The sequence below is a fragment of the Canis lupus genome, chromosome 4 (genome assembly GCF_003254725.2).
Source record: "Canis lupus dingo isolate Sandy chromosome 4, ASM325472v2, whole genome shotgun sequence".
Lineage (NCBI taxonomy): Eukaryota > Metazoa > Chordata > Mammalia > Carnivora > Canidae > Canis > Canis lupus.
Window position 1 is genome coordinate 58,916,052 of NC_064246.1, and position 26,076 is coordinate 58,942,127.

Consider the following 26,076-nt stretch of genomic DNA (forward strand, 5'->3'; position numbering starts at 1 on the left):
TGTTACATCCCTAGAACTTATTTATCTTTTAACAAGAAATTTGTTGCTTTTGACCACCTTCACCATTTGAAGCCCTATGACCCAACAGTTATGATGTATTTTATATATGTATTTATATATCATATATGATATTTATATATTTTATATATATATTATATATATATATATTTATCACTTGAATTTTTGTGTTTATGTTCATGAGAAGTATTGGCCTTGAAATTTCTGTAACATCTTTTTTGGGTTTCTTCTGGCCTTATCGAGTATCTGGAAATGTTGCTTCTTCTTCTATATTCTGAAAGAGTTTGTAACATAGCTATTATTTTTTTCTTAAAAATTTGATACAATTCACTCGTGAAGCCATCTAGGCCTGTATTCTTGGTGGGATTTTTTTTTCTTCAGTTTTAAACCTTTATTTTGGAATAACTTGAGATTACAGAAAAGTTGCAAAGATGGACAGAGAGATGTCACTCTTCACCCAGCTTCCCCTAATGTTAACATCTAACATAGCTGTGTTATTTTTGTCAAAACTAGGAAATTGACATTCATATAGTACTATTTTTTTTTTAAGATTTTTATTTATTCCTGAGAGACACAGAGGCAGAGACACAGGCAGAGGGAGAAGCAAGCTTCATGCAGGGAGCCTGTCATGAGACTCCATCCCGGATCTCCAGGATCACACCCTGGGATGAAGGCGGCGCTAAACTGCTGAGCCACCAGAGCTGCCCCATATAGTACTATTAATTAAACGAAGTCTTTATTTGAATTTCACCACTTTGTTCTCCTCTTATGCCGTTTTTCTGTTCCAGAATCCAACACAGTCGGCCACATTACCAAAGAGTACTGATGAGCTGCTTTGTAGACTGTCTCTTGACTTGAATTTGTTTTCTCATGATTAGCCTGGGATTATGGATTTGGGGGAAGATATCTCAAGGGGAAGTTATGTCAGGGATTTGAAATCATTGATAATGTTAACCTCGATCATTTGATTAAGGTAATATCTTCCAGGTTTCTCCTTCATAAATTTACTGTTTTTCCTTTCCTGTGTTCTATTTTTTGATAGGAGGTCATTAAGGCCAATCTATATATAATCAATAGGATGGGAATTAACATTTCACCTCCTGAAGAGGAAGTTTCTACATACATTACTTGGATGTCTTTTGCGAGGAAGAAAGGTTTGTCTTTTCTCCCCCATTTATTTATTTATTACATAATTTATTTACATCACTGTGAATTATTTATTTTATTCCTTGAGTTATAATCTTTTATTCTGTAGATTGTCTTTTCACTGTCTTGATAGGATCCTTTGATGCACAAAAGTTTTAAATCTTGTGTGTGCATTTTATGAAGTGTTTCATAGTAGTTGGAAATAATGAGTATACTCTAATTTGGTGGTGCAGGATTCCACATTTTCATTTTGTTGTACAAATTTCCTATATCCTTACTCTGTCTGGTAAAAGATCAATAAGAACTGTGTTAAATCTTTCACTATGACTGTAGGCTTATCATTATGTAAGGATCCTCTTTATCACAATAATGCTTTTTGCCAGGAAGTCTGATATTAATAGACTAGATCACATTTCTTTGGGATAGTATCTAATTGCTTAATGCTTTTCCATTTCTTTAGTTTACCTCTGTGTCATATTTTTAGGAGTGCTATTTGTGAAAAGCTTACAGCTGGAATTACTTTTTTACCTAAACCGTGAGTATTTTTAAGGTGGTGAGTTTTATATATTCACATTTATTTTGATAACTGATATATTTAAATGTATTTATACTTTAATTCATGTCCCTTTAACTGCTTCTTTTTCATCCTTCCTGCTGTCTATCGAATTGATCTCTGTGCTCACCATTGCTTCTTAGATCCAATACTTTTTTTCTGGGTCCTTCAGCATGTTCTTTTGTTCTTTCAGGGGTTAGTGGGAAATTCTCATACTACTTATTTGTCTAAGACTGAATTTATTTTGTTCTCATTTCTTGAAGATATTTTTCTATTGCTGTCATTTTAAATGTCATTCTTTTGCAGGTAATCCAGCTTTTTCATTGGATACTTTGTAGATAATATCAATTTTCTTGAATTTTTTCTGCGACTTTGTGGAGTTCTGCGATTTCAGTACAGTGATTCTTTTTTTTAAACTTTATTTGAGAGACAGAGACAGAGAGAAAGAGGGTGAGTATGCTAGCATGAGGAGGAGGTGGGGAGGGGGATAGAGAGAAGCAGGCTCCCTGCTGAGCAGGGGGCCTGATGGAGGGCTTGATCCCAGGACCCCGGGATCATGACCTGCATCTAGATACAGAGGTTCTTAAGTGTAGATTTAATATCCCTTCTCATGACAGGGTAAAGATTGTATGAATTTATGTCTTTCATTAACTCTAGAGAAAACTCAGTCATTTTAAAGCATCTTCTGGAATTTCTATCAGTACTGTCAGACACTTTCATTTTATTTTCCACATCTTTTAATTTCTCTCTCATATTCTCTTTACCTCTTTTTGAAACATTATGGGCACTTGTAGTTCACTAATTCTTTCATCAGGTACATGTGATCTACTATTGATTTGTCCATTCATTTTTTAAAAGGAGGGACTGTTTTGGTAAAATATAACACATGTACAGAGAAAGTGCATAAAACACAGATGTACCACTAAGTTAAATATTCTAAAGTGAGCACCTATGTAACAGTCATCCAAATCCAGCCACAGAAATTGTCTAGCTTTCCCCAGAAGCATTTTATCCCTTCACAACCACCAGCCTTTCCTCACAAAGTTAACCCCACCCTGACTTTTATATTAACACTTTCTTGCAACAGCACACATACATGTTTGTATCCCTTCCTTTGCTTGCCATTTTGTTTCTGTGCCACACCCACACTGTTACATGTAAGTGCAGCTCCTCTCTGCTTAGTGCTGGGATAGCTCATGTCTGCTTTCCCAACATCCTAGCTATTCTTTGTCCTTTTCATTTCCTTATCACCGTATGATTTCATTTATTTAAGGAACAGAACAGGCAAAAGCAGAGAATTTGATATGAACAAGCAAAGAAAATGATTTTATATGAAGGGCTTGCAAGGCCCACAAATTACGTGAAAGGTTAATGGCCTGCTCTTTCAGGATCCAAATTTTACTTACTGTTAAATAAAGTTGCAAAATACAGAATACATATGGTATGATCCCATTAGACAAAGACATATTTTTGCACCTTTGCACCTGTACTACACTACATACATATTTATCTATTCAAATAATTCTAGAATCCTAGAAGATCCAAACTGTTACCAGTGGTTACGTCCAGTATGTGGAAATGAAGCAGAATGCAGGAGGCTGGGAAAGTCTATCTTTGAGCATAGGAGGAGCTATGTGGGCCAGTCTTTTTACATTTTATTTATTTAGATAACAAGCATTCCTTTTTTTTTTTTTTTTTAACAACATCAGCAAAAGTCATATTGTCAGAAGAAAGAATGAGGATTTGCTTTTGGGTGCAGCAGGCTCTCCTCTCCTGTAGCTGGTGTTGGTCTTCACCCTCCAGAACACAGCAGAGTCTATCCAAGGTAGTGCAAATCCTCTCTTCTATGTGTCAGACACTTTAATGGTTGGTTTTTCAGCTCATGCAAACATGGCTTTAAACAGCAGCCCCCCAATTCAAGACAACACATCAATGGCAGGCAACTCTAACAGGCTGCTGGCCCCTCACGACTGTGTGGGGTGCAGTGAAAGTCTGGAACAAAAGGAAAATGCAACCACTATCCCATGTACCCTGGGAACTAGCTGGATCTCTCACCTTCTCATCTCCCTAAGAAAGGCAGGGAAGAGGCAGAGGGAGGCAGGGGGAAAGGGAATAATTCCATGTCCACAAGGAGTCCTACAGTAATCAGAGGCTTTCCTTCAGGCTTCAGCTTTACAGACCCTAATGACATCTTGCAGCCAGCTTCTCAAGAACAAGAAAGTCTTTTCCGGTCAAGAGCAGAAGCTGCAGGAAATCTAATAATGACCAAGGACTTCTTAGGTATGCATCCATCACTGTGCCACAACAGCCCACTCTAGGGGCTTCTGGCCTTGTCCTCATCTTACAGGTGGAGAGACAGAGGCCTACCCAGGAGAAATGACTTGCTTAAGTTCACACAGCTAGCAGTAGCAGCTAGAACCCATCCCATCCAGTCTGACTTCTCCACCTGCACTTTTCACTCTAAGCCCTAAGGCAGGATACCATGCTTAGATGATTCCAGAGTGAGGGGGCATTGGCCTGGCCACCCAGTGCAGTGACAAGGGACAGCTGCTAGAATTAGACATTCCCATTTTGGCTCTGGCCCTGAACAAGCCACTTCTTTCAAGCCTGGATATCTATATCTGTAAAATGGGACAATACCTTTCCCTCAGGATTGTCCTGAAAATAAGAAATAGGATATGTGGAGAATCTACTACCAGCCCAAGCACTGAGGCACCTAATAAAAAGCAGCCACCAACATGATCATTGTCACTGTCTTCATCATCATCAGTTGAACTAAGAGGCATTCCTTTCTCTCCTTTTCCTAGGGAGCTGGATACAGCCCTGAACTATCCCTGGTGAAGACTAGGACAAGATTTACCCAGGCTTGCACCAGATGGTAAGTGCAAGGAGAAAAGACAGGAGGAGACCTTATAGGTGCCCCACATTGCACCTGTCCAATAAGATGCCCCTTCTTTCCATCCCTATGGCCATCTCCCTAGCCTAGCCCTAGCCTAGACCTTATTCCCTGCAGGTTTCCTGACTTCTGGCCTTAGTCCTCTCCAATCTGTGCCCCCACATAGCAAGACCCATCACTTCCCATCTTAAAAGCTGCCCCCATCTCCTCAGGAAAGTCCACTCCGTGCTGGCCCTCACTGACCCCTCTAACACAGCCCCCTCCTTTCTCCAGAACACACCTCCTCCTATTCACAATTCCACACTTTGCACATGCTGGTGCACTCAGCAGGAACGTCCTCTCCATCACTCTCTCTTCCCTTGATGTCTCTCACTCCACCTCCAAAGTCTCCGAGGGGCTTCCTGGAATTCCCCTCCTATACCCATCCCCACCAGGAGTTAGGGACCCACTCCTCTTGACTCATGGTGCTTGCTTCCTCTGATGTCAGGTAGATTCTGTAGGGAAAATCAACAGGATTTACCTATGCTTTATAAACCTGTCTTTCCTACAGTCTTCTCTTCCTCTAGGCCAGGCCTAGGCTTATTCACCTCAGGGCAACTAGCACACAGTAGGTACTTAGCAAATGTTTAGAGCATGAATAAGGTTAACTAACTGCTTCTCAATAAAAGGAAAAACTTTCTAATTGTCAGAGTTATCCACTGGGTAAATGGGCTGCTAGGGATCTCCCTGTCAGGGGAGTGTTAGTAGAGTACCAGAGCAGGGAGTGGGGAGTAGAGGCATGGATGTGAATTCACTGGTAGCTTGGATTCCTAAAGATGTGAACCATGAACAAGTTTCACTGGAATCAGCTAGGAGTGTTGGTTACTAATAGAAAGTACCCCCAACTCAGGAGATTTGGATACTGCAAATCTGGGGCAGGCCAGAAGTCTGTATGCAAAACATCATCCCCAGGAAATGTTGAAACACACCCCATTTGGGGACTACTGAACCTTGCGGCCTTTGAGGCCATTTGCAGTAAGATTTTGTGTGTGAAGACCCTTCATAAACCATGAAGTGCTGTCCAGAAGTCGACTCCAGGATGTCTCCCAAACATGAAGATGGGAATTGAATATTCAGGCTGGGGCTACAGCTCCTCGGACTCAGGAAGGTTGCGGACCCAGCCCTGGGCAACTCTGTTGAAGCTAGGTCTGAGGCGAAGAAGTTCCAAGCCACTGATGAGCTCTGGGACGAATGGGGTGCCTGCCCTGGGAAGAGTCTCCCCCACTAAGGGTCCTCCAAAGGGCACTGGGGTCCTGGTGAGAGAAAAGCAGCAGGACAGGTGTGCTGTGTGGGAGAGCACTGGATGGCAGAGCACTGACATTTAGGTCACCATGTGAGGCCCCCTCCCTGCCTCCCTCTGGGCCCGTTTCCCCACCTATATGGTAAGGCCTTATATTATCCTTAACAGGTTTCCCCAGCTCTGTCCATTCCCTAGTCTGCCTCTAGTAGGGATGGCTTGGTGCTTGGGAATAGGAATGAAATTTTCAAAGCTCAAATTGGGTTGTCCCAAACAAAACTCTAGGTTTCCCCTAAGTAAAGCTCCAGAAGACAGTAGAGCTGGAATGGGGTTTATCCTTCTCTGCTCATCTCCCCTTAGAACAATATACCCACAGGCCAGAGAGGGAAGAGAGGGTTAGAAGGAGCACCAAGAATTAGGAAATGCAAGTTATAACAGAGACACCACACCCCATTTCTCACCCATAAGACTAGTGAGAAGAAATAATTTGAAAATGGGGCAAAGTTTCACTCAGATACTGCTGGTTGGAAGGTAAACTGGTGCTGCTACCTTGGACAACTTGGCAGGATCTTTTTAATCTAAAAATGTGCAAACTGTCAACCAACAACTGCACCTGTAAGTATACGGCTTAGAGAAGAACATGCACATACACACAAAGAAACAGGTATAAGCAGTGACTGGTGACAAACCAGTAAGGCCCGTATGTCGAGTGGCAGAGCCATGGACAAGACAGACGTGGTGTATTCACAAGGTGGAATACCATAGAGCGGCTTAAAAGGAATGAAAAGATTCGTATGTATTAAGTAGGATAGATTTCAAAAGCATAATACTGAGTCAAAAAGGCAAGCAAGATACAGAATGAGATACAAAGGATTAAAACACACACACATGCATGTAAAACAATGTCATCCACTATAGGAATGGAGCTGCTGGGAGAAAATGATCTGAAAATATACCTACCCGACCACAGTGTCACCTTTGGGAAGGGAACTGAAATGGAGACTGGTGAATAGGGGCCCTCTCTTTATTTGTAGTTGCTTGTGTGTGTGTGTTTTAAGAAAATGTTATTTTTAAACTGTGTTTTCATCTTAAGAAGACTTAAAAAGTATTGCTCATATAGTGTTTTCCTCGAAGCCTGGGAGCAATGAGAATGGGGGAGTGCTTTCTCCCCTGGGGCAGAAAGACAGACCTTGGGCCAGGGCCTGGACTCCAGCCAGGACAGCGGTTCTGCCCAGACCACCCCGGCTGTGGCGGCAACAGCCAGGCCCGGCGGGAACAGGCTGGGCAGTTTCCAAGCTGCACAGGCTTCACAATCCAGTCCTTGACTGGAAGCCCAGAGCCCTGGATCCTTAGCACAGCTTGGCCACTAACACCACTGTTGCCCCCTGTCAGCTTCAGTGGGTTCTTCTGGGCCCTGGGCTCACGGCCCCCTACGGCTCTCCTGCTGATGGGAATGTGCTTCCGCCCGTCCTAGCTGCGGCCTGAGATAGATGGGGCTACAACTTGAGTTGGCCAGCCTGGAAGCCAGCGCCCTGGACTGAATGTCTGCTGAGGGTTTTAAATAGCTGGGCAGGCGGGGGCTGAGGGCCCCCAGGAGGAGAGAACACAGTCTCGCCTGGCGGAAACCCCAGAATGCCTGCCAATGGCTCGTGGCTCACACGGTGTCTGTTGGGCACAGTTCTTCCCATCTGGGCCCTCCCTGGCTATCAGCTGTTTGAGGGAGGTCACCTCCCTTCTGAGCAGTCTCTTCTCAAGGCTGATCACCCTCAAGTTGTCAGACAGTCTCTGCATGTGGTCTGAGCAGGTGCCAGAAGAGTTGGACCATGTCCTGCTCTTGGGGACCCTCCTCTTTTTCGCTTACTGAAGTCCAAGCCAGAGGAGCATTTTTCAGAGATAGCATCAGACTGAGGAAGCCAGTTGCAGTTGAAATGCATTCCCCCAGCCCAAGGTCTTCCTCCAGTGCCAGGCTCCTTCCTATCTTGACTCCTATGATTTGTCTTTGCGCCCCTAGGCCGGAACACTAAGTTTATCCCTCTCCAGTGCTCCCAATTAGCTTTTCCTTTTTTTTTTTTTTTGTAAGATTTTATTTATTTATTTATTCATGAGAGGCAGAGAGAGAACAGAGACACAGGCAGAGGGAGAAGCTCCTTCCTTCTAGGAGCCCGATGTGGGACTCGATCCTGGATCCCAGGATCACACCCTGAGCTGAAGGCAGATGCTCAACTGCTGAGCCACCCAGGCGTCCCATCCAATTAGCTTTTCCAACCATTATTTCAGCCTGTAACTAATATTCATACTAATAGCTACTGTGTATTGAGTTTATTACTTGCTAGAAACTTTGCCTACGGCTTCTCATGCCATCCTCTCAACAATCTCATGAAGTAGATACTGTAATAGTCTCATTTTACAGATGGGGAAATGGAGGCTCAGAGAGGTTGAGTCACTGGCCCAAGGTCAAACAGCAAGGCGAGGAGGCTGCACGTAAGCCCGCGCTAAGGTCCCATGCTCTGAATAGTACAAGCCAGTCCCCTGTGGCTCTCACCTCTGGTGTCCAATGTTTCACTGACACTCCCCACTTTGATACACCTCAAGACCTTTGAGGAAAGTGAGGAAAAGGCTGAGCTGATCTAGGCCTAGTGAGGTCGGGCCCCCACCCAGGGAGGAATGTGCGTCAAAGAGCTGGTACACGGCAGGGAGGAGGAACGAGAGACCGGGCTCTGTCCCGGTCCCACTGCTTCCTTGCTTCATGACTTTGGGCAGGTTACTGCTATTCCTGAGTAAGTCACAATAAGAAAAACTGCAGCACCTCCCTGCCCTGCTGGGTGGCGAAACCAACAAGATGTGTGTGGCACGTTCATTCATTCATTCCCTGTACATTTATTGAGCACCTCCTATGTGCTGAGGCAAGAGTGCTATTGAGTTCTAGCAGGAGCTCAAGCAACATGTAAGTGTTCAGAGGGAGCTTGGCACATCAACGGGCTCAGGAAGTTGCAGCCACTGCTGTGTTGTGACTGGCACCTGCACACCTGCACACCCTAGCAGTCTCTCCCCAAGCTGCACCCCCCTCTCCCCAGCCTTACTTGTTGAAATTTCGGTACTCGGCAAGGCTAGGGGTGTGACTTCTGCCCTCGCTCTGGTAGTCCCGGTAGCTGATGAACTCCTGCCAAGGACAGCGGTAGCCCTTGGGGATGGCCGTGTGGTTGAACTTCTCTGGCGGGACGCCCTTCAGTGGCTCCGCATAGCCTGGAGATGGAGCAGGGCACACGGGAGCAGGGCATGTGGAGCTGGCAGGCGGGGGCACCTGGGCTCTTTTCTCCCTTGGCCCCCACCCTGTCCACCCCACAGACGCAGTTAGGGGAGGGAAGCCTAGAGCTGAGATGGGGGTAGGGGAGGAATAGAACACCAAAGTTGCCCCAGCAGAGGGAACCGATCCTTTCCCATCCCTGGAAGCAAGGAGGACTAGACTTGGAAATCCCCAGTCGGTTGGGGCAGGCTTACAGACTCTGGCTCACTGTGTGACCTTGGGTGCATTGCTGCACCTCTCTGGGCTTGTGTTAGGTCTAGGGAGGGGTGCAGGGGGCTGGGTGAGGTGGACTAGCCACTTTCTAGGTGCTGGTTCCTGCCCAATGGCGGTAGGTACTCCCTTCTCTGGTCCCAAGACCCAGGGAGGCACTCACCTGGTGCCAGGGCGCTGGGGCTGCGGGCACGCTCTGCAGGGAAGGCTGCAGACTGGGCGTCCTCAGGGCCCCGGGATGAAGCTGGGAAGATGTGGAGCTCAGAGTGGAAGTTCTGCCCCTCGGGGCCATTGGCAACCTGGGCACAGGGATGGGTGCTCAGAGGCTGGGACTGCCTCACTGGAGGAGCTGCCTGGCCCCATCCCCTTGCTTCCCCTCCTGCGGGTGGGGGTGGGGGAGCTCCCTGCACACTCACCGTCCCCAGCTCTGCTGTTCCCAGCACCTTCCCCTTGGTGCTTCCATCTGCAATCTGTGGGGGCAAACAGATCACAGGGAGGCTCTGGGGCAAGGGGCCAGGATTCTCCCTCCACCAAAAATGGGGAATACATAGTCTTAGGGCCCACATCCTGGGGATACTGGGGGGATGAATGAATAGCAAAGGGCGCTAATCCCAGTGCCTGGGACAGAGAAATATTCTTGGTATGTTAGTTTCTATTATTGACCTTGGGCAGATAACCTTCCTGAGTCTCACTCAGTTTCTCTGTCTATAAAATGGGAGGAGTGATGATCATATCTAATTTACAGGGCTCTATGAGTATTAAATAAGACGATAGATGTGAAGTGCTTGGCTAGCAGAGTAGGTGTTTTGTCATCTTTACTATTCTGCATCCTACCACACCACCCCCTCTCATCTGCCTCCTGTTTAGTCCAGGCGTTGAGTGGAGTATGAGTGGAGTGGCCCTGAGTTCATTCCTGCTGAGTTTTTCAAGCCTGAGGATAAACCATTCTTGTCTCTACCAGCAGACTGTTTTCTGGCCTTGTCCTTCTTCTAGGAGCAAGAAGAGAAAGAGTTCTGTGTTTTCTCCCTTAGGCTGAGCTCAAGTCTAATCTAAATCCTGCTCACTGCAAATGTAGCCCAGAGCACTTTTTGTAGGAGCCAGAATCCCTTCACCCCACAGCTTGCCCTGCCCATTCCACTTTATGCTTTGTATCTGGGGAGAGATACCTAAAGAGATCACACTTTTCTGGGATCACACAGCAAGTCAAGGGCTCAATCTGATGGGAACATCACAGCCTTTCCAGCTGGAGCTGGAGGGACGGCCCAGGGGCCAGAGGTCCTCAACTGGCTCAGTTGAGGCTAACTGCTGGCCCTCCCTGGGCCAATTCCCCTGTAAGCACAGTGGGAGCTAACTCACCGCCTGCGGGCTGGCTGCAAACTCAAAGGTGAATCTCTGCACCCGGCGCTGTCTCTTCTGGAAGAGGAGGGAACCTCTGTTGTTGCGTAGAGAGAGCTCCTCCATCATCAAGTCTTGGGGCACACTCAGCTTCTTGCCCAGGTCCAGCAAAGGGACTGCCGAGAGAGGCCAGAGTGAGGCCTACCACCAAACCCGTCAGGGCACTTGGGGCTGCCGGCCTCTGAGGCAACCTTGTCCGAGCACTCTCCAGTGTGTGTGAGAACGCAGCTTTCTCCCCACATTTGCTGACACTGGGTGTCACCATTTTGTGGAATCTTTGCCTACCTGGTGGGCAGAAGTGACACCTCAGAGTCTCATTTGCATGTGTTTGACACTCAGTGAAATTGAACTCCATTTCAGATGTTCTTTGGCCATTTGTGTTTATTCCTTGGCAGTTCTTTGCCCATCGTGGTGGGAGTCGCAAGAAATGAACGGATTCTAGATAATTTTCTGATACTAAGCCGTGCTGCATCTGAGCTATGCCAAGGGAGGAGGGGAGGTTTCTGGCCTGAGCCGTTCCATCCTTGGAGCGGCCACTCACTGAGACGGGGAGGGCAAGAGGAGGATGAGATGGGGAGAGATCAGGACTTCAGTGTTAGACACGTGTTCTTTCAATTTTAAAATAGCCTTTTGTTATAAAAATAGCATATATGTGCATTGAAGGAAGTTTGAAAATACAGATATAAGGGAAAAAGAGAAAAATACCATTTCTATCTCCCAGAGGTTGCCACTTTTAACACTTTAGTACATATCTGTTCAGATCTTTTTCAAAGACTATGTATTCATTTAGGAGGGCACTTGGGTGGCTCAGTCAGTTAAGTGACCACTGATTTCAGCTCAGATCATGATCTAAGAGTTCTCAGATTGAGCCCCACCTGGGCTTCACACTCAGCAGAGAATCTGCTTGAGGATTCTCTCCCTCTCCCTAACCCCCTACCCTGCTCACATACTCTCTCTCTAAAATAAATCTTTTTTTTTTAAAGACTATATATTCACATATGAATTTTCAGCTAAAATGAAGTCATAGTTATACATGCTTTGTAACTTGATTTATCAATTAAAGATCTCTGCCTGTGCAAGTGGACATATTTTTGTTTTATACAATGCCTGATCCATATTCCAATTCCTCTAATTGCCTGCAGAATGGGCATATAAATTTGAAATGCCTTGCAGATGTCGAAGTGAAGAAGCCAAGGAGGGAACCAGGTACGTGAGTCTAGGGCTCACGGGAGAAACTGACCTGAAAGTAAAAATTGGGGTATCGCGAGCTTACAAATGCTATTCGTTGCTGTTTGATGAAGTCCATTACATTTATTTCTTTTCTCAGAGTTAGGACTCACTGTGATAGCCATGTAGAGGGTTTCCAGGGAAGATGGCTGTCCTTAAGAGTTCTGGAACCCATCCCTATTCTTTCTGTTTCCCCCGCTGGCAAAACACACACTTTTCTGCACTTCCCACCACAGGAAGGCTTTGGTAGAAAAGGAGTGGCAGAGGGGTGAGGACACTGGTAGGAAAAGGATACATATGGACAGTATGGCCAGAGTTGTCCATCTCTAAAATTGGATATATGGAGGTTCGAGTTCCAGCTCTATAAATGGTGTTTAGAGCCAGGAGGCTGGATGAGATCACCAGGTAGATGAGGGTTAAAGAGATCCGAAGCCTGAGCCCTGGGCCTCCAGCATCCAGACTAAAGAGGTAAAGAACCAGCCATGGAGCTAGGAAGGGGTGCCCAGTGAGGCTGGAGGAAACCCAGAGGGTGGTGCCCTGGAAACCAAGTGATAAAGCATTTCCAGGAAGATGGAGTGATCACAGAGCCGAAAATTGACCATCCTCTTTAGTGTCATGGGGTTGTTATTGGTCATCTTCACAAAAGTAGTTTCTATGGAGTATTTGGGTGTGAAAACCTTATTGGAAAGTGTTAAGATAGAGGAGTATTTTAACCACACCACAAGGAAGCAGTGAACAAAATCTAGGATGTGAGATGTTTTATAGGGCAGCTGGCCTGGGTTCTTTAAAGGAGTGAATGACCTGGAAAAAAAGACAGGGTGGGATAGGAGTGGGGGTTATAGATTAAAGGAGATTTAAGATATGTGGCCACCAAATAAACAGTGGTCTTTCTTTGGATCCTCATTAAAACAAACTAGAAAATTGGAAAAAGTTAACTGTGGGACTGGTTATTAGGTAGTATTAAATCAAAGTTGCTAATTTTGTTTAGTGTGCTAACATCTTTGTGGCATGTAAGGAAATGTCCTCTTTATTATTTTTGGTGCATCCTGAAGTATTGAGGGGATGAAATGATGTGCTCTTTGGATTTTGCTTTGGACTCCACGAATGAAAGGAGGGCCATGGGGATTTGCACTCTCTATTTTTGTGTGTTTGGAAATGAGCTTAATAAAATGTTACAGAGAGAGGAGGTGAGAAAGTATAGACCACAGCTTTGAGGAGTTGTGCTCTACAGGACCAGAGGCAGCAGTAGAATCAAGAAGTTGTTTGTTTTTAAGAGACATAAAAGCATGTTTTTTTAGCTGATGGGAAATTTTGACAATGCAATAGATAGATAGAGGGCAGACCAACTGGAAGAATGTCCTTGAGTAGGGGAGAGGGGAGGGGACGGGAGAGGAGGGGAGGGGAGGAGTGGGGAGGTGTCCCCAGCTCAACTGGAAGGGCTGACTTCAGACATGGACAGGGAGAGGTCACCCACCACATGGGGAAGGAAAACTGAGAATGTGGACACAGATGCAAGCTCAAGCCAGATGTGGAGGAGGGAGCTTGTAGAGGTGCTCTTTTGGTTACTTCATTCTTCTCAGTGCAATAGGAAGCAAGGTCAGCAGCTGAGAAGGAGGACCAGGGAGAAGGCATTGGGAGTTTGGGTACAGAGGTTGCCAACATCCTCTAAGCGAGTAGTACAGGACAGGGGACAGAGAGATGGACGGGGTGGGGCTGCCAGGAAGCATCAGGGGCCCTGCAGGTGCTGTGATTCATCACATTCAATGGAATCCAAACAGTCTTTTAAAAAAAGGGGGCTGGTGGGGTTTTTTTTATTCTTTCAGCAAATATGGAGAGAGGACCTCCTACATGTTAGGAACAGAAAGAGATCCAATGTCGGTTAAGAGGGGGAAAAAGTAAGTTTCAGAAGAATCTGCATTCTAAGATCCCACTCATTTATTTAAAAGAATAAGTACTATATATTTATGTACACATTGAAAAATCTGCAAAAAGATATGCCGAATATTAGTAGTAACTATTTATAGGAGGTAGGAAGAGGAAGGCTGGAAATTGCACTATTTTTTAAGAAGAAAAGGTACTGCATACTTAAAAGCATGAAAGACTATTTATATCTAAATACATAATAAAAAGTCCCCTGGCATCATATTATCAAATACTACCAGAAGAATCGAGCTCGATATTTAAAAAAAAAAAAAAAAAGTTACAGATAAAATCTATTTGATGAAACAGTTCCATTTCTAGGCATTCATTCCTAAGGAGAAAAGTTGAATAAACATGCCTGAAGATAGACATACAAGGATGTTGATTGCAGTGAGGTTTCAGATTGTGAAAAGCAGGCATCAGAGTGGTGGGGGTGCTGTCCAGATGCCCTTCATCAGTGGCTCAGGGTCACACCTGCCCCCTTCTACAGAGCGCTACCCGGCTGAGCAGAAGCACCCACAGCCCACTTCCTGAAGATGAGATGAGTTCTGTGGAGCCATTCGTGACCTGGAGCCCCCACGGGGTTCCACTGAACCCGGACCAGAGAATCCTCAGCTCTGCCCCTGAGGGTCCAGCCTGAGATGAGCCTTCATGACCACCAGTAGGGTGTGTGTGTATCAATATACTTAATACATGCTGGGGGAGCAAGGGAGGGGGTGGAAAAATCAATCATACCAGGCTAGAAAGAAGTCTGTGGTATGCTGCTAAGTGAAAAAAAAAACAAGTAAGCTGAAAAACACAGCGTATACTACTTAACCCACTTGTATATGCGTTTATATAAATATGTTTATATATGAACAGAAGATGGATTTACTCAAATATGTTAACAGTAGTTATCTCCAGATGGTCCCATTATGAGGAACTTTCACTTTCAAAGTCATTCATGTCTGTTTTGACTGAATGTCTTATAAAAGGGATGTATTATTTGTACAACCATGTAGTATAGAAGCAGCTCGGAAGACAAAGAGATCTGGAGTCCCATCTCAGCTCTACCAACTACTAGATATGTGACCACCGAGCTCCCCTGTCCCTCAGCTTTCTCATCGGCAAAATGGGGGCAACAGTATCTAACTTAGAGATTGTTATGAGGAGTATACAGCATAAAGCATGGAAGCTCTTAATCCCAGAATCTGACACAGAGTAAGTACACAATAATGGTGTTTGTATTGTTAACACCTGACAGTGATTGTCTTTTAATGGTAAGACCATGAAATTTTTTTTTCTTTTTACTTTTCTTCAGTTTCAAAATTGTCTTGAGTTAATACCCCAGCAATGGCCAATAATTTATAAATTTCCAGTCTGGCATAAATGAGATGTGTCCATGTTTAGGGGACTATCATTAATTAATTACTTAGCCAAGGGAAAAGAGAATGCATTGCCTGGCTCTTCTAGCTAGAGCATCAATACTTCACAGAGTTGGCATATTTTAGAGCCCAAAATCATGCAATTAAAAAAAAAATTTAATGCTCACAAAAGGAGGCAAGAACACACAAAATAGATTAGGACCACTCACCTATAAAGTCATACAAAAGACTATCTTAGATGTGGAGCTTCTTAGAAGCTGCAGGGGCAAAACCTCAGTGGTATCCTTATTTGAGGGTTTGTTGGTGCTCAGGTCACTGTCCATGTGTACCAGAATCATGTGGGCACTTGTCTAAAAGGTGCCCATCTGGCCCCTTCCCCAGCTCCACTGAATCGGAATCCTTGGGGGTAGATGCTGGGAATCTGCATTTTTAACCAACAGCATCACTCACTAGCATTCACACTACAGGATGAGAGCCTGACTTAGTGGAATTTGTTTTTAAAATATTTGAAATGATCTGAAATAGGCCAAATTAACAGACTCCAAAATTGTGCCGAGAGTTTATCACTTATATGGTGATAAACATGTATCTTAGATGATTTATTCATTGGGTGAGCCTACTTTTAAGTGAAAATCTGAGCCACACTGGGGAGCCTGCTCTTCCAGCCTGCCCCACTCTCCCCTGACCATTGTCTCTTGCCACAGGGGCCTGGTGAGACCCACAGTGTGTGGGGAGCTCGGGGGCCACAGTTAGGGCTTGAACTGGGACCAGACCCCTCAGTGCTTAATCTGGAGTGGAGGTAAGGTCTTAGGCCCAGGGCCCAGTCTAAGGCATTCAAATCCAGCCTCCGGGGGTGTGGACATCAGGGCAAGGCCCCTCCCAATGCTTCGGGAAGCTTCCCAACCCAAGTGGCAGATTCCACAGGCACTCCCTCAGGGCTGGCTTGGAACTCACACCTGTTTGTCCAGGCCTCAGGCCAACAGGCCCAAGTGGCTGCACTTTAGGATCAGAAAAGGATGAGTCTGAGGAACACACAGGACCTGAGTCCACCTTACCTGGTCCAGTGAGGTCCCCCATGGCAGCCATCACTGACCCCTTCTGCTCCTTAGGGATCATCCTGTGGAGGAGAGATGCCTGCAAATTGGCCTGCCCCCTCCTTCCCTCCCCAGATGTCCTCCCAGGCCCTGGTCCACCCAGCCTCAGCCCCGAACTGCCTTGGCCCACCCTATTCTTAAGGAAGGGCTATCAGAGCTGGACAGGGAGGATACAGAGGTCCAGGGGAGGCAAGGGAGGTGCTGGAGGCCACAAGGATCTGCTTTCCGTGTTGTCAGGGAGGCACTCTTTCTTCAGGGGATAATCTCTGGGACATGAGGGATAGGGGAGGTGGGGGCCTCAGGCAACTGTCATCCGCTGAGGCAGATGAGCTCTAATCAGCAGCTGAAAGAGGTTGAAAGTTTAAGTCAAGGAGAGAGGGGTATGCATGGGTTGTTAGGCTGGGGCTACACTGGGGTCTGCAAGGCTGGTCCATGGAAGCTGAGAGACCCATCACCTCCTTCCCTATGCTCCAGCTTTCAATGGACATACAGGGTGCTCTCTTCTCCCTCACCCCTTCTCTACCTCCTCCTCCATCCCCTGCACTCCCCATTGGCATCTCATGGCACTTTCCAGCAATCTTGGAGATTTACAAGCAAAATGCGGTCCAGAGACCCATGGAATCCCTGTAGGTTCCAAGTCCAGATTCCCTAACTTGTCCCCAGGAAAGAAGGCAGTCCTGCCAGCCTACTCCTGTGTGTTGCTTCCAGGTCTTTCTACATTCCTTCCTATAGAAAAAAAAAAAACAAAAAACAAAAAAACAAGTCTGCTTCCAGCTACACCCCACACTCACACATGGCTCTAGGGCAGCAGCCTGGACTCTAATCCAAGTCCCTGACTTCCTCTGTAACTGTGAGCAAGTGGCTCTTCAGCTTTGGGCCTCAATTCCTCTTATGTGCCTCTGTAATATAAGGTGGTTGGGCCAGATCATGGGATCCACAGATGGGCTTCAGGGCACCCACAATCCCTCACCCCACAAACCGTAGCTGACCTGAGTGTGTCTGCCTGCATTTAGGGCTACAAGTCGACGGAGAGTGCTCCGACTGTGACCACTCAGGAGCCCACAGTGCACAGATCTGTTTCTTGATAAACACTCCCCTGACAGACACATGCAGACATTGCCAAGGACTCTCACCTGCAGACAGGGGCCCTGCTCCCCTCCACAGCCCAAAAATCTTGAAGTCCTGCACAAAGCCATTACCTATGCCCACCTCGAGTCCCAGCCACCCCTCCCCACTTAATCTAGAGTGACCTAGAGCTTAGAATCCCTCCCCTCCTTTCCTGGAGACCCCATGCTCCCCAGACCCTCCGCAAAGCCCTTCCTCTGCTTGGAGGCTGGGGCTCTGGCAGCCGGCTCATGTCCTCTGCCCAGGCCCCATAGCTCCTCGAGCTCCCCTAGGATCCTGGTACCTGAGTGATGGGACCACAGCGTGCAGGAGGGAATGTCAGACCCTCAAGATTAACACCTCTGTCAGGAAGCTGAGAGCTGAGTAGTCGTGGAGGTGCTAGTGGTTCCTGGGCCCAGTGTGAGCACGGTGTGCCCTTGCAGCCAACTCTGGCCTCAGCTGATGAGAATCAAGAATCGTTCCTGCCTCGTCGTGGCTCACAGCCTTATTTCAGGCTGCAACAGGATCCAGGGACAGATGCTAAAAGCACCAGGCCCCAGGGGAGACAGGTGCCCCGGCAGCAGGCCCTTGCAGACAGAAGGGCTTGCACACACATGTACACACACACACATATGCACACACCAGAGTCACCTGGAAATGCTGAGTCAGTTGCCAGTCACTTGAGCTTCCTGATTGTATCCTTAGAGCCTAGAATGGGGCCTGATAGGAATTCAATAGATATTTGTTGAATGAATGGATGGATGCATGCATGCGTGAATGAATGAGTTTTCCCCTGATGTCCTTGCTTGACTTGTTCATTTCTTCTTTTCTCTTTTGTTTCCTGCCTTTCTTCCTTCTGCTCCCTCCCTCCCCACCTCCCTCCACCTTCTCACACTGAGTGTCTCTCTATGGAAGATAAATAAGGCAGGGCTCTGTCCTCAAGGAGCTCAGTCAGGCCCAAGTCAGACCCGTAAATAAGCCTTTGCGATGCATGATGGGAAGTGCTCTGGGAGTACCCGGGGGAGGGTGCCACCGGCATTGCCTGGGGAGAGGGGGTGGGGAAGGAGAGTCCCAGAGGAGACATTTGATCTGGGCCTGGAAGGCTAGTGGGAGTTCAGTGGGCAGCGGGGCACAGGCACCGCAGACAGAGGCCTCCTGGTGTGTAACAATGTCAGGGGGTCCTTGAGCAGAGCCAGAACTGCCCACAGAGCTGAGAGATGAGGCGGGACAGGTGGGCCAGATCACAGCAGGCTTTTCAAAAGCAAAGTGTGCTTAAGAGTTTAAAGCGGTGGAATGGAGTGGTCAGATGGGCATTTTCCAAATATATCTCTGGCTGCCAGGTGGCATATGAGTTAGAGGGGGGCAGACTGGAGGCAGGAAGATCATCCTGTGGTCAGGTGAGGATGGGGAGGCTGCACCGGGGCAGAGGCCATGGAGACTGGAAGGACCTGAGGGGTAGCTGGGGAGTCACATGGTTGTGCTCAGAGATCGGATGTGGGGAGTGAGGGAAAGGCCACTCTGGCTTGAGAGGCTGAGGAAGGTAAAAGGGGAACAGATTGGGGTGGGGGCGGCTTCTCAGCTCAGTTTGGGATGAACTTGATTTGAGGTGTCAGGGGTGGGGGATACTGTGCTCAGGAGGGGTGCTGGCTGAAGGTAAAGATTGGGTCACCTGGGGAAGGGTGGGGCCGGCAGCACCTGTACCCATGTGCCGGGGACAGACTGTCCGAGGGGGTATTTGACATGCTCTTAGGAGGAAGCCTGAGCTCTGTGGACTCCAGGAACTCTATGTCCTGCCCCTTAGACTCCTGCTCCCAGCCTCTACTGGGCCTGAGCTTTTAGAGGGATGAGGGATGTTCCCAGGGCAGGCTTGGCTTCTCCTCGGAGTGAGGCCACAATGCCCTTTTCTGGACAAAGGACACCCCCATCAGGTGAGGAGCACTTCTGACAGTCTGGGTCCCAAGCTCACTAGGGTTATCTGGACTCAGATGGGACCTCTTGTAGGGGCTTCTACTGCACAGAGCCCTAACCTGCCATGAGGAACCTGCCCTGGCCCCTGACCCAGCTCCAGTGATGGCATCTTGTTGTGAGGAGCTGGGCAATACCACCCCGAAACATCAGCTAGCCCAGCTGGCTCTGCACAGATAGGGACGCTGAGGCTGGATAAGGAGTGGCCTTACGCAGGGTCTCCCAGCCTTGTAGATGACAGGATCAGGACTTCAACCCTGGGACCTCCTCTGTGTTTTCCATTGCTCCACATCTCTCTCCATGGTTGCTGCTCCCCAAGCCCCCATCCCTCCTGTGTCAAACATTCTCATCCCCACTGAGTCCCTCGGACTGTTCCATGGGGGGACGGGAGGGGCTTTAGACGAAGCTGAAAATGACGCTGGAGACAGGAGGATGCAGAAGCATTTATTGAGGGCCGGAGATGAATTCTACAGGAGGCAAGGGGCAGAACACAGGCAGTCTCTAGTGGGCTAGAGGAGAGGATCTGGGGAGAAGGCAGTGACAGGGAGAGCAGCCCTGCGGAACTGCAGCTTCCCAGGGCTGCCTCCTGCTGGTTCTTTGGGGAAATGCAGGCAGAGTGGTTTTTTTCTATGCCTCTGCACTGACCAGTGGCCTGACAGCGTCTCTTCTATGAAAGAGGCCCTTAGCCCCAGCCTCCCAAGCTACAAGGAAACTTGTAGCAGACGGGGACTTTAGTAAATGTGGCCACTCATCCTGGATCAAGCAGGAGCACCCTCTTACCTTCCCACTGTCAGGGCCTGTGTTCCCAATCCTCAGGCCCTAGGCACCCTCTGGGATTACTCCTTAATTCCAAAGCATCCCCATCCAACTCTCTCCCACCCTGACCCCAGCTTTCCCTAGCTTTCCCTAGGGGTTCCAGGTCTAACATCACCTGATGGGTAGGTAAGTCTACACCTAACCCTGGACCACACTGGGTCCCTCAACTGTTAGCAACATCCTGGAATCCTTCCTCCTACATCGCTTGGATCCTCAGCCAATTGCAATACCCCAACCCTACCTTTCCTCTGCACTCAGTATTCTGAAGGTGATATTCTGAACCTCTAGAGGGCACCACCAGCCAACTCTGGAAACTAGAATTTAGCCACATTCCTCCCTTGTCCCTCTCCAGGAGATTGGAATGGAACCACCCAGGTCTAGGGAACAGGCTAGGGCCTGCAGCCAGGCTCCTCAAGGTCACTGGGCACCAGGCACTAGCTAGGCCACAGTGTAATGGGAAAGGGATGGGGCAAAATGGTGCCCACTCATCTGGGCATCATGTGGATACTGGGGCCTAACACTGAACCATGGGGTACTTCCTAAGGAACCAGAAACACAGGCAGACTCTAGTCTAACCTCTCACTCACCCACCCGTGCTCCTCTGCCTGGAATGCTGCCCAGCCAATCCTCCACCACCATCTATCTGCTCCCTTCCTAACAGCATGGAATGTATGTATTTCAGGACTGGGAGAGCCCTCAGAGGTCATCCGAGCCAATCCTTTTCCTACTAGAATCTCCTCTGTGCATCCTGGCTACTGCTTGAATACCTCTCACAACAAGGAACTCTTGCCTTCCCTTTTCTAAGTAAGCAACCTCAAACTCGGGGCCATCAGGTAAAGCCACAGGATGGCAGATAGCTCCATATCAGCAACTCTCTCCCCAGCTCAGCTTTGAGCCTGGCACCTGCCATGAAAGGGCCCAGAAAAGATAGATGTGTCGGAGGCACCCATAGCATTCCTGGAGGCCCACGTCCTGGGGCTGGGGACAGACGTTGTCACCTTCCAGCTGTCCTCTCTGGCAGCAGATAAGATGCCCTGATAGTGTGACCTGGGGTGGGAAAAACACGAGAGATCTGGGAGGAGGAATCTTTCCACCTCTTGTCCCAGAGGGACCAGCAGGGCACCTTGAGCTGGCCTGGGAGATCTCTCTAAAGGTCACGGTGGTAAAAATAGAGCTTGTCTGGGAAGGGGTGGAAAACAGCTGCTTCTGCCTGCGACTCGGTGCCAGGGAGGCGATGCTCAAGCCGGAGCCTGGACAGGGAACTCAGGCCTAGGATCTTCTGAACACACCCCTCATCTGCCAGACTCCAGAGAGCAGAGCCAGGAAGGGAGGGAGGAGTCTGGAACCCTGAACTGCAGTGACTCTAGGGGTCCGTATACACAACACCCCCACTCCTCCAAGGCAGGCGTGTGCGTGTGCACGTGTATTGATGGGAGGGGAGGGAGAATTTAGACCTGCGAAGATTGCCGTGGCCAGAGTCCCATTAAACAGATGGGAAAGCTGAAGGTGAGAAGAGGAAGGGTCTTGCCCAGGGTCACCCAATGCCTGAATGATGGACGCAGCGCTAGGCCCAGGCTTGGATCACTACCCCAGCCCCAAGCCCAGGGCGCTCCTCGCCGGACCCCTCGTCCAAAGAGGCCAGCCCCCCATCTCCACTGCACCCCGGGACGAGGTGCTGGGATCCACCAAGCCCCTGGCCTCTTCCTCTGGCTCAGCCCTCCCGGGTGGGGATGGGGCGGGGGCGGGGGCGGGGGCGGGGGCGGGGGCGGGGGCGGCTCTAGGTGGTGCAGGGGGCCTCGGCGGGGAGGCTGCCGCGCTTGAGCCTCACACTGCCGTTCCAGCCGCGGGGGCAGATGTTGTAGCCGAGGATCCCGGGCGACTTAGCCCCGGAGTCCTCGGAGTCGAGGGACACGTCGGAGTCCGTGGGCGAGCGGCGGTAGGGGAAGGGCCGGGGCGGCGCGGGCAGCGGGCTCCGGGGGCTGGCGCAGGGCGAGGGCGCGGCCGACAGCGGGCTCCGCGGAATCGGGGAGAACGCGGCGGCGGGGCCGGGGCCGGGGCCGGGGCCGGGGGCGGGGGCGGGGCCGGGGGCGGCGGCGGGGCCGGGCCGGGCGGGCTGCGGCGAGCGCAGGCGCGGCGGGGGCGGGGGCGCGGGCGCGGGCGGGGGCGCGGGCGGGGGCGCCCCGGGCGGCGAGAAGGGCCGCAGGCTGTCTGCGCCCGGCGGCCGCGGGGAGGCGCTCTTGCGCCGGGCCGCGTTGATGATGTTCCGCGCCAGGAGCGCCTGCAGCTGGCGGCTGGGGGGCCGCGCCTCGGCCTCGGGCCGCAGCGGGGACGGCGAGCGCTCGCTCCACGAGGGGGACCTGGGCGGCGGGGGCGGCGGGGGCGGCGGGGGCGGCGGGGGGCTGCTCCTGCTGCCGCCCTGGCCCGGCTCCCACGGCCCCGGGCTCACCCAGCCGTCCAGGCTGCTGGGGGGCCGGGAGGCGCCGGGCGTCCAGGGCGGGGAGGTGGGCAGGCTCTCGCGGCGGTCCTGCGGAGAGAGCAGAGAGGGCGGCCGCGTTAGTGCCGGGTCGTCTGGGCCGGGACCGGGGCGGGGCGGGGGGCGCTCTGCCCGCTCGCTCGAGCAGCCGCGCCCTGCCCCGGCCGCCGCTTCCCGGGGACGCAGGTGGGAGCGGTTAGGGACGCTCGCTCTGGAGCCCGACCGTGTGCCTATGCACCAACTTGGGCGCCCTCGGGGCTTCAGTTCGTCCCCCGTACGATGGGGCCATGGGGCCGTGCCTTCAGCACCTACTCCACGGGGCTGTTGAGGACTAAATGAGATAACTCATGTAAAAGAATATCACGGGACCGGAAGAGTCCCCGGGGGAGAGTGATGCTCAGTAGATGTTAGTGACCTTAAAGAAATGCTGGAAGGCGACACATGAAACTAGGCAAAGTGGGACGCTGTTAGGAAATGGGGCAAACAATAAGAGCTAAAACTATTTTAAAAAAGGAAATGGGGCAAACAGGGCAAAGTAGGCAGTCACAGGAGTGGAAATAAAGCTCTAAGGTACTACTTTTTATATTAGTTTACGTTTTTTTATACATATGGATGTATTATCTATGTTAAAATTTTTAGGGGATCCCTGGGTGGCTCAGCGGTTTAGCGTCTGCCTTTGGCCCAGGGCACGATCCTGGAGTCTGGGGATCGAGTCCTGCATCAGGCCCCCTGCATGGAGCCTGCTCCTCCCTCTGCCTGTATCTCTGCTTCTCTGTGTGTGTGTGTGTGTCTCATGAATAAATAAATAACATCTTTAAAAAAATTTTTTTTTAAATTTATTTATTCATGAGAGACACACACACACACACAGAGGCAGAGGGAGAAGCAGGCTCCATGCAGGGAGCCTGACGTGGGACTCGATCCTGGGTCTCCAGGATCACAATCAGGGCTGCACAATCAGGCTGCATCCCAGCTAAACCGCTGAGCCACCGGGGCTGCCCAATAAATAACATCTTAAAAAAAAAAGTTTTAACAGAAAATCGTCAAGGACTTAGGGAAGGGCCCTCAGCCCCAACCCTCTTGCCATGTTGCCATGGTCACCTCCTAATTTTTTTCCTCCCATGCCCTGAACAGAGAGGAAGTTCCCACTGACAGATGGGAACACAAAAGGAAGTGGGGTCATTCTGCCCTAGGCAGCACACTCTCCTGGCTGGACTTCTTGCCAGCATGGGGTAGGGAGTGCGGATTTGGTGAAGCCAGGTTGCTGTACATCTTTGAGGTGATAAAGCACTGCTCTGCTAAACATTACTGCACCCGTTTCCTACCTGTTTAGGGACTTTCCAGTCTACGAGTCGCAGTGTCATCCTTTGTCTCTCATTAGAGCCTCACAACATGCTGATGAGGTAGCTGGCATTATCACACCCATTTTACAAGGATGAAAATGAAGTTCAGAGGTGTAAATGACTATCTGGTGTGTCCTGCCCCACCAGAATGTGTGTGTGTGTGTGAGAGAGAGAGAGAGAGAGAGATTACTCCTGCTCAAAGGCTACACCATGCTAAAGCACTTGGGAGAACTGCTATGAAAGAAAGTGCAGGACTTGAAGATCATGCCCTGCTTGTAGTTGCTAAACCACCTCTTCATCCAATCAGATTCCAGCAGTAAACCAGTGCACTCAGCCTTCGATCCAATGCAAATTCAGCAGCAGTCAATACCCCGGAGTCCAGAACTAGCCAGTCCATTCAGTGTCTTCTACCCAATCAAAATCTAGAGCCATTCATGAGATCCATTCTTTCATCCAATCAGTAATCAGCCACAGCCAAGCCAGTCAGCCTCTCATCCAATCAGAATCGGGTTCCTCCCAATCAAAAGGAAGTCACAGAGTGTGTTTTCTGCACACAATGCAGCAGCTCCTAGATTAGCTGACTCAAAATGAGGTCCCTTAAACCTAAAAAGGAATGTTGTGCAGTCGTCCGGATAGGAGATTTTTCACGGGGTGGTAATACTGGAGGGGCCCTGAGGGGATCTCCTGGGGACATCCAAGACCCCAATCATCCATTTGAAAAGTTAAAACTCAGCGTAGGATCCAACGCTTTGGCTCCCAGGGTCAGAGTTGCGTATATGTGAGCCAGAGACACTGGGAGCTGCTCTGCCTGTGACGCCTCCCAGGAAGCTTTCAGATAGCCCAACTGTGGGAAATGATCCCAGAGTTCACGATCCCAGCCCACCAACAAGCATGGGGGCAAAAGGACCAGGGCTCTGCAGCCAGGAAAAGGGCTGGGGCAGGGGCAGTTATGATACCTGTCTGAAATCTCTACAGGTCACCTCTGCCTTTGGTGGCCTCAAGGGGAAGGTTAGGGCCCGTGAGGGGGAAGGAGTAAAAGAATGGACTTTCCAAGCCGGGGTTGCAATATTGGGCAGTGGTAAGCAGCTCCTCATCATTTGGAGGTGGGCCAGAGCCTGACCTCATCGGAACTGCCATGTCTCGGTACTGCCTCTGTGTGCGCATGGGGGAGGTGGGGGTGCACAATACAAAACTGCTGTGAGAAGTCAGGGCCGTTCACTTTCTGACAAAGCTCTTGATGTATTATGTAAGCCAGAACTCCCTGGAAATGCACATGGGTAAAAATTCAGAAGGCAGCGCCCACTTAACCCAGCACCAGTTCCACTGCAGGGCACGTGTGTGGGGTGAAGCCTTGAGCAGTCAGAGAGGAACTATCAGAGACCAGAGCTGGCTCCCAGGCTACCTACTGCAAGCCCTTCCTCATACGGAAGGGAAACTGAGGCCCGGGGGAGAAGGGGTTGTCTGAGGTCACACAGGGAGTCAGGTGCAGATCTGGGACAACCCAGTTCTGACTCTTGATGGCAGTTTGTTCCTCTCCACCCGGGGCAGAAACCATTTGCAGGAGCCAGGGGGCGATGAATAGGGGAAATTGCCCGATTTAGATAACAGGGCGAGGGGGAGGGGGCCGGAGGGAACCAGAAAGTATATGCTCTGCCTAAAGGCATTTACATTCCACTTTTAAAGAATTCAAACACACCTGGACTGTAAGGGGCTGTGGGTTTCCCCCACACCCTATAGCCTTTTGGGCCAAACTCTGCATGAAGGAGAAAACAGAAGAATGATTTTCATGGGACTATGGTTCCCTAAGTGCTGACCCAAGGAGGAGAGGGGAGCCCCCACTTCCAAGCCACCACACCTCTGTACCCACGGCAGATCCGGACACACAGCAGTCGCAGACAGCTCACAGAGACACGCCACACGCTCACACATGGCAACTGAGTCGTCCTACCCCGCTCCCCGGGCCAGAATCAGG

General features: G+C 49.6%; 2 protein-coding genes and 1 long non-coding RNA gene across 14 annotated transcripts in view; 1 reads left to right on the forward strand and 2 right to left on the reverse strand.

The window, feature by feature from the left end:
* Window positions 1-2,182: 2,182 nt before the first annotated feature.
* On the forward strand, window positions 2,183-4,648 carry LOC112651353 (uncharacterized). The gene is made up of 3 exons (XR_003130754.3): window positions 2,183-3,542; window positions 3,881-3,997; window positions 4,525-4,648. It is a non-coding gene; the product is annotated as an uncharacterized LOC112651353 (long non-coding RNA).
* On the reverse strand, window positions 3,426-18,467 carry MYOZ3 (myozenin 3). Of its 6 annotated transcripts, XM_035715578.2 has the most exons (9): window positions 18,159-18,467; window positions 17,812-17,966; window positions 17,195-17,302; window positions 16,365-16,426; window positions 10,760-10,914; window positions 9,820-9,873; window positions 9,567-9,702; window positions 8,970-9,132; window positions 3,426-5,905 (listed from the first exon to the last, which is right to left on the reverse strand). In XM_035715578.2, exons 4-9 carry the CDS (start codon window positions 16,423-16,425, stop codon window positions 5,737-5,739), a joined length of 738 nt encoding a protein of 245 aa, XP_035571471.1. In that variant the 5' UTR covers window position 16,426; window positions 17,195-17,302; window positions 17,812-17,966; window positions 18,159-18,467; the 3' UTR covers window positions 3,426-5,736. The 6 variants fall into 6 exon arrangements, with proteins under 6 accessions (XP_035571471.1, XP_025290300.1, XP_025290297.1 ...); XM_025434515.3 differs by lacking the exon at window positions 17,812-17,966; XM_025434512.3 differs by lacking the exon at window positions 17,195-17,302.
* Window positions 18,468-22,032: 3,565 nt separating this feature from the next.
* SYNPO (synaptopodin) overlaps window positions 22,033-26,076 on the reverse strand; it is a 53,016-nt gene continuing 48,972 nt past the window's right edge. For all 7 annotated transcript variants that reach the window (XM_035715581.2, XM_035715586.2, XM_035715583.2 and 4 more), the window contains one exon: window positions 22,033-22,812. In XM_035715581.2, coding sequence (XP_035571474.1) covers window positions 22,066-22,812 — 747 coding nt within the window. In that variant the 3' untranslated portion in view covers window positions 22,033-22,065. The remainder of the gene's footprint in view (window positions 22,813-26,076) is intronic.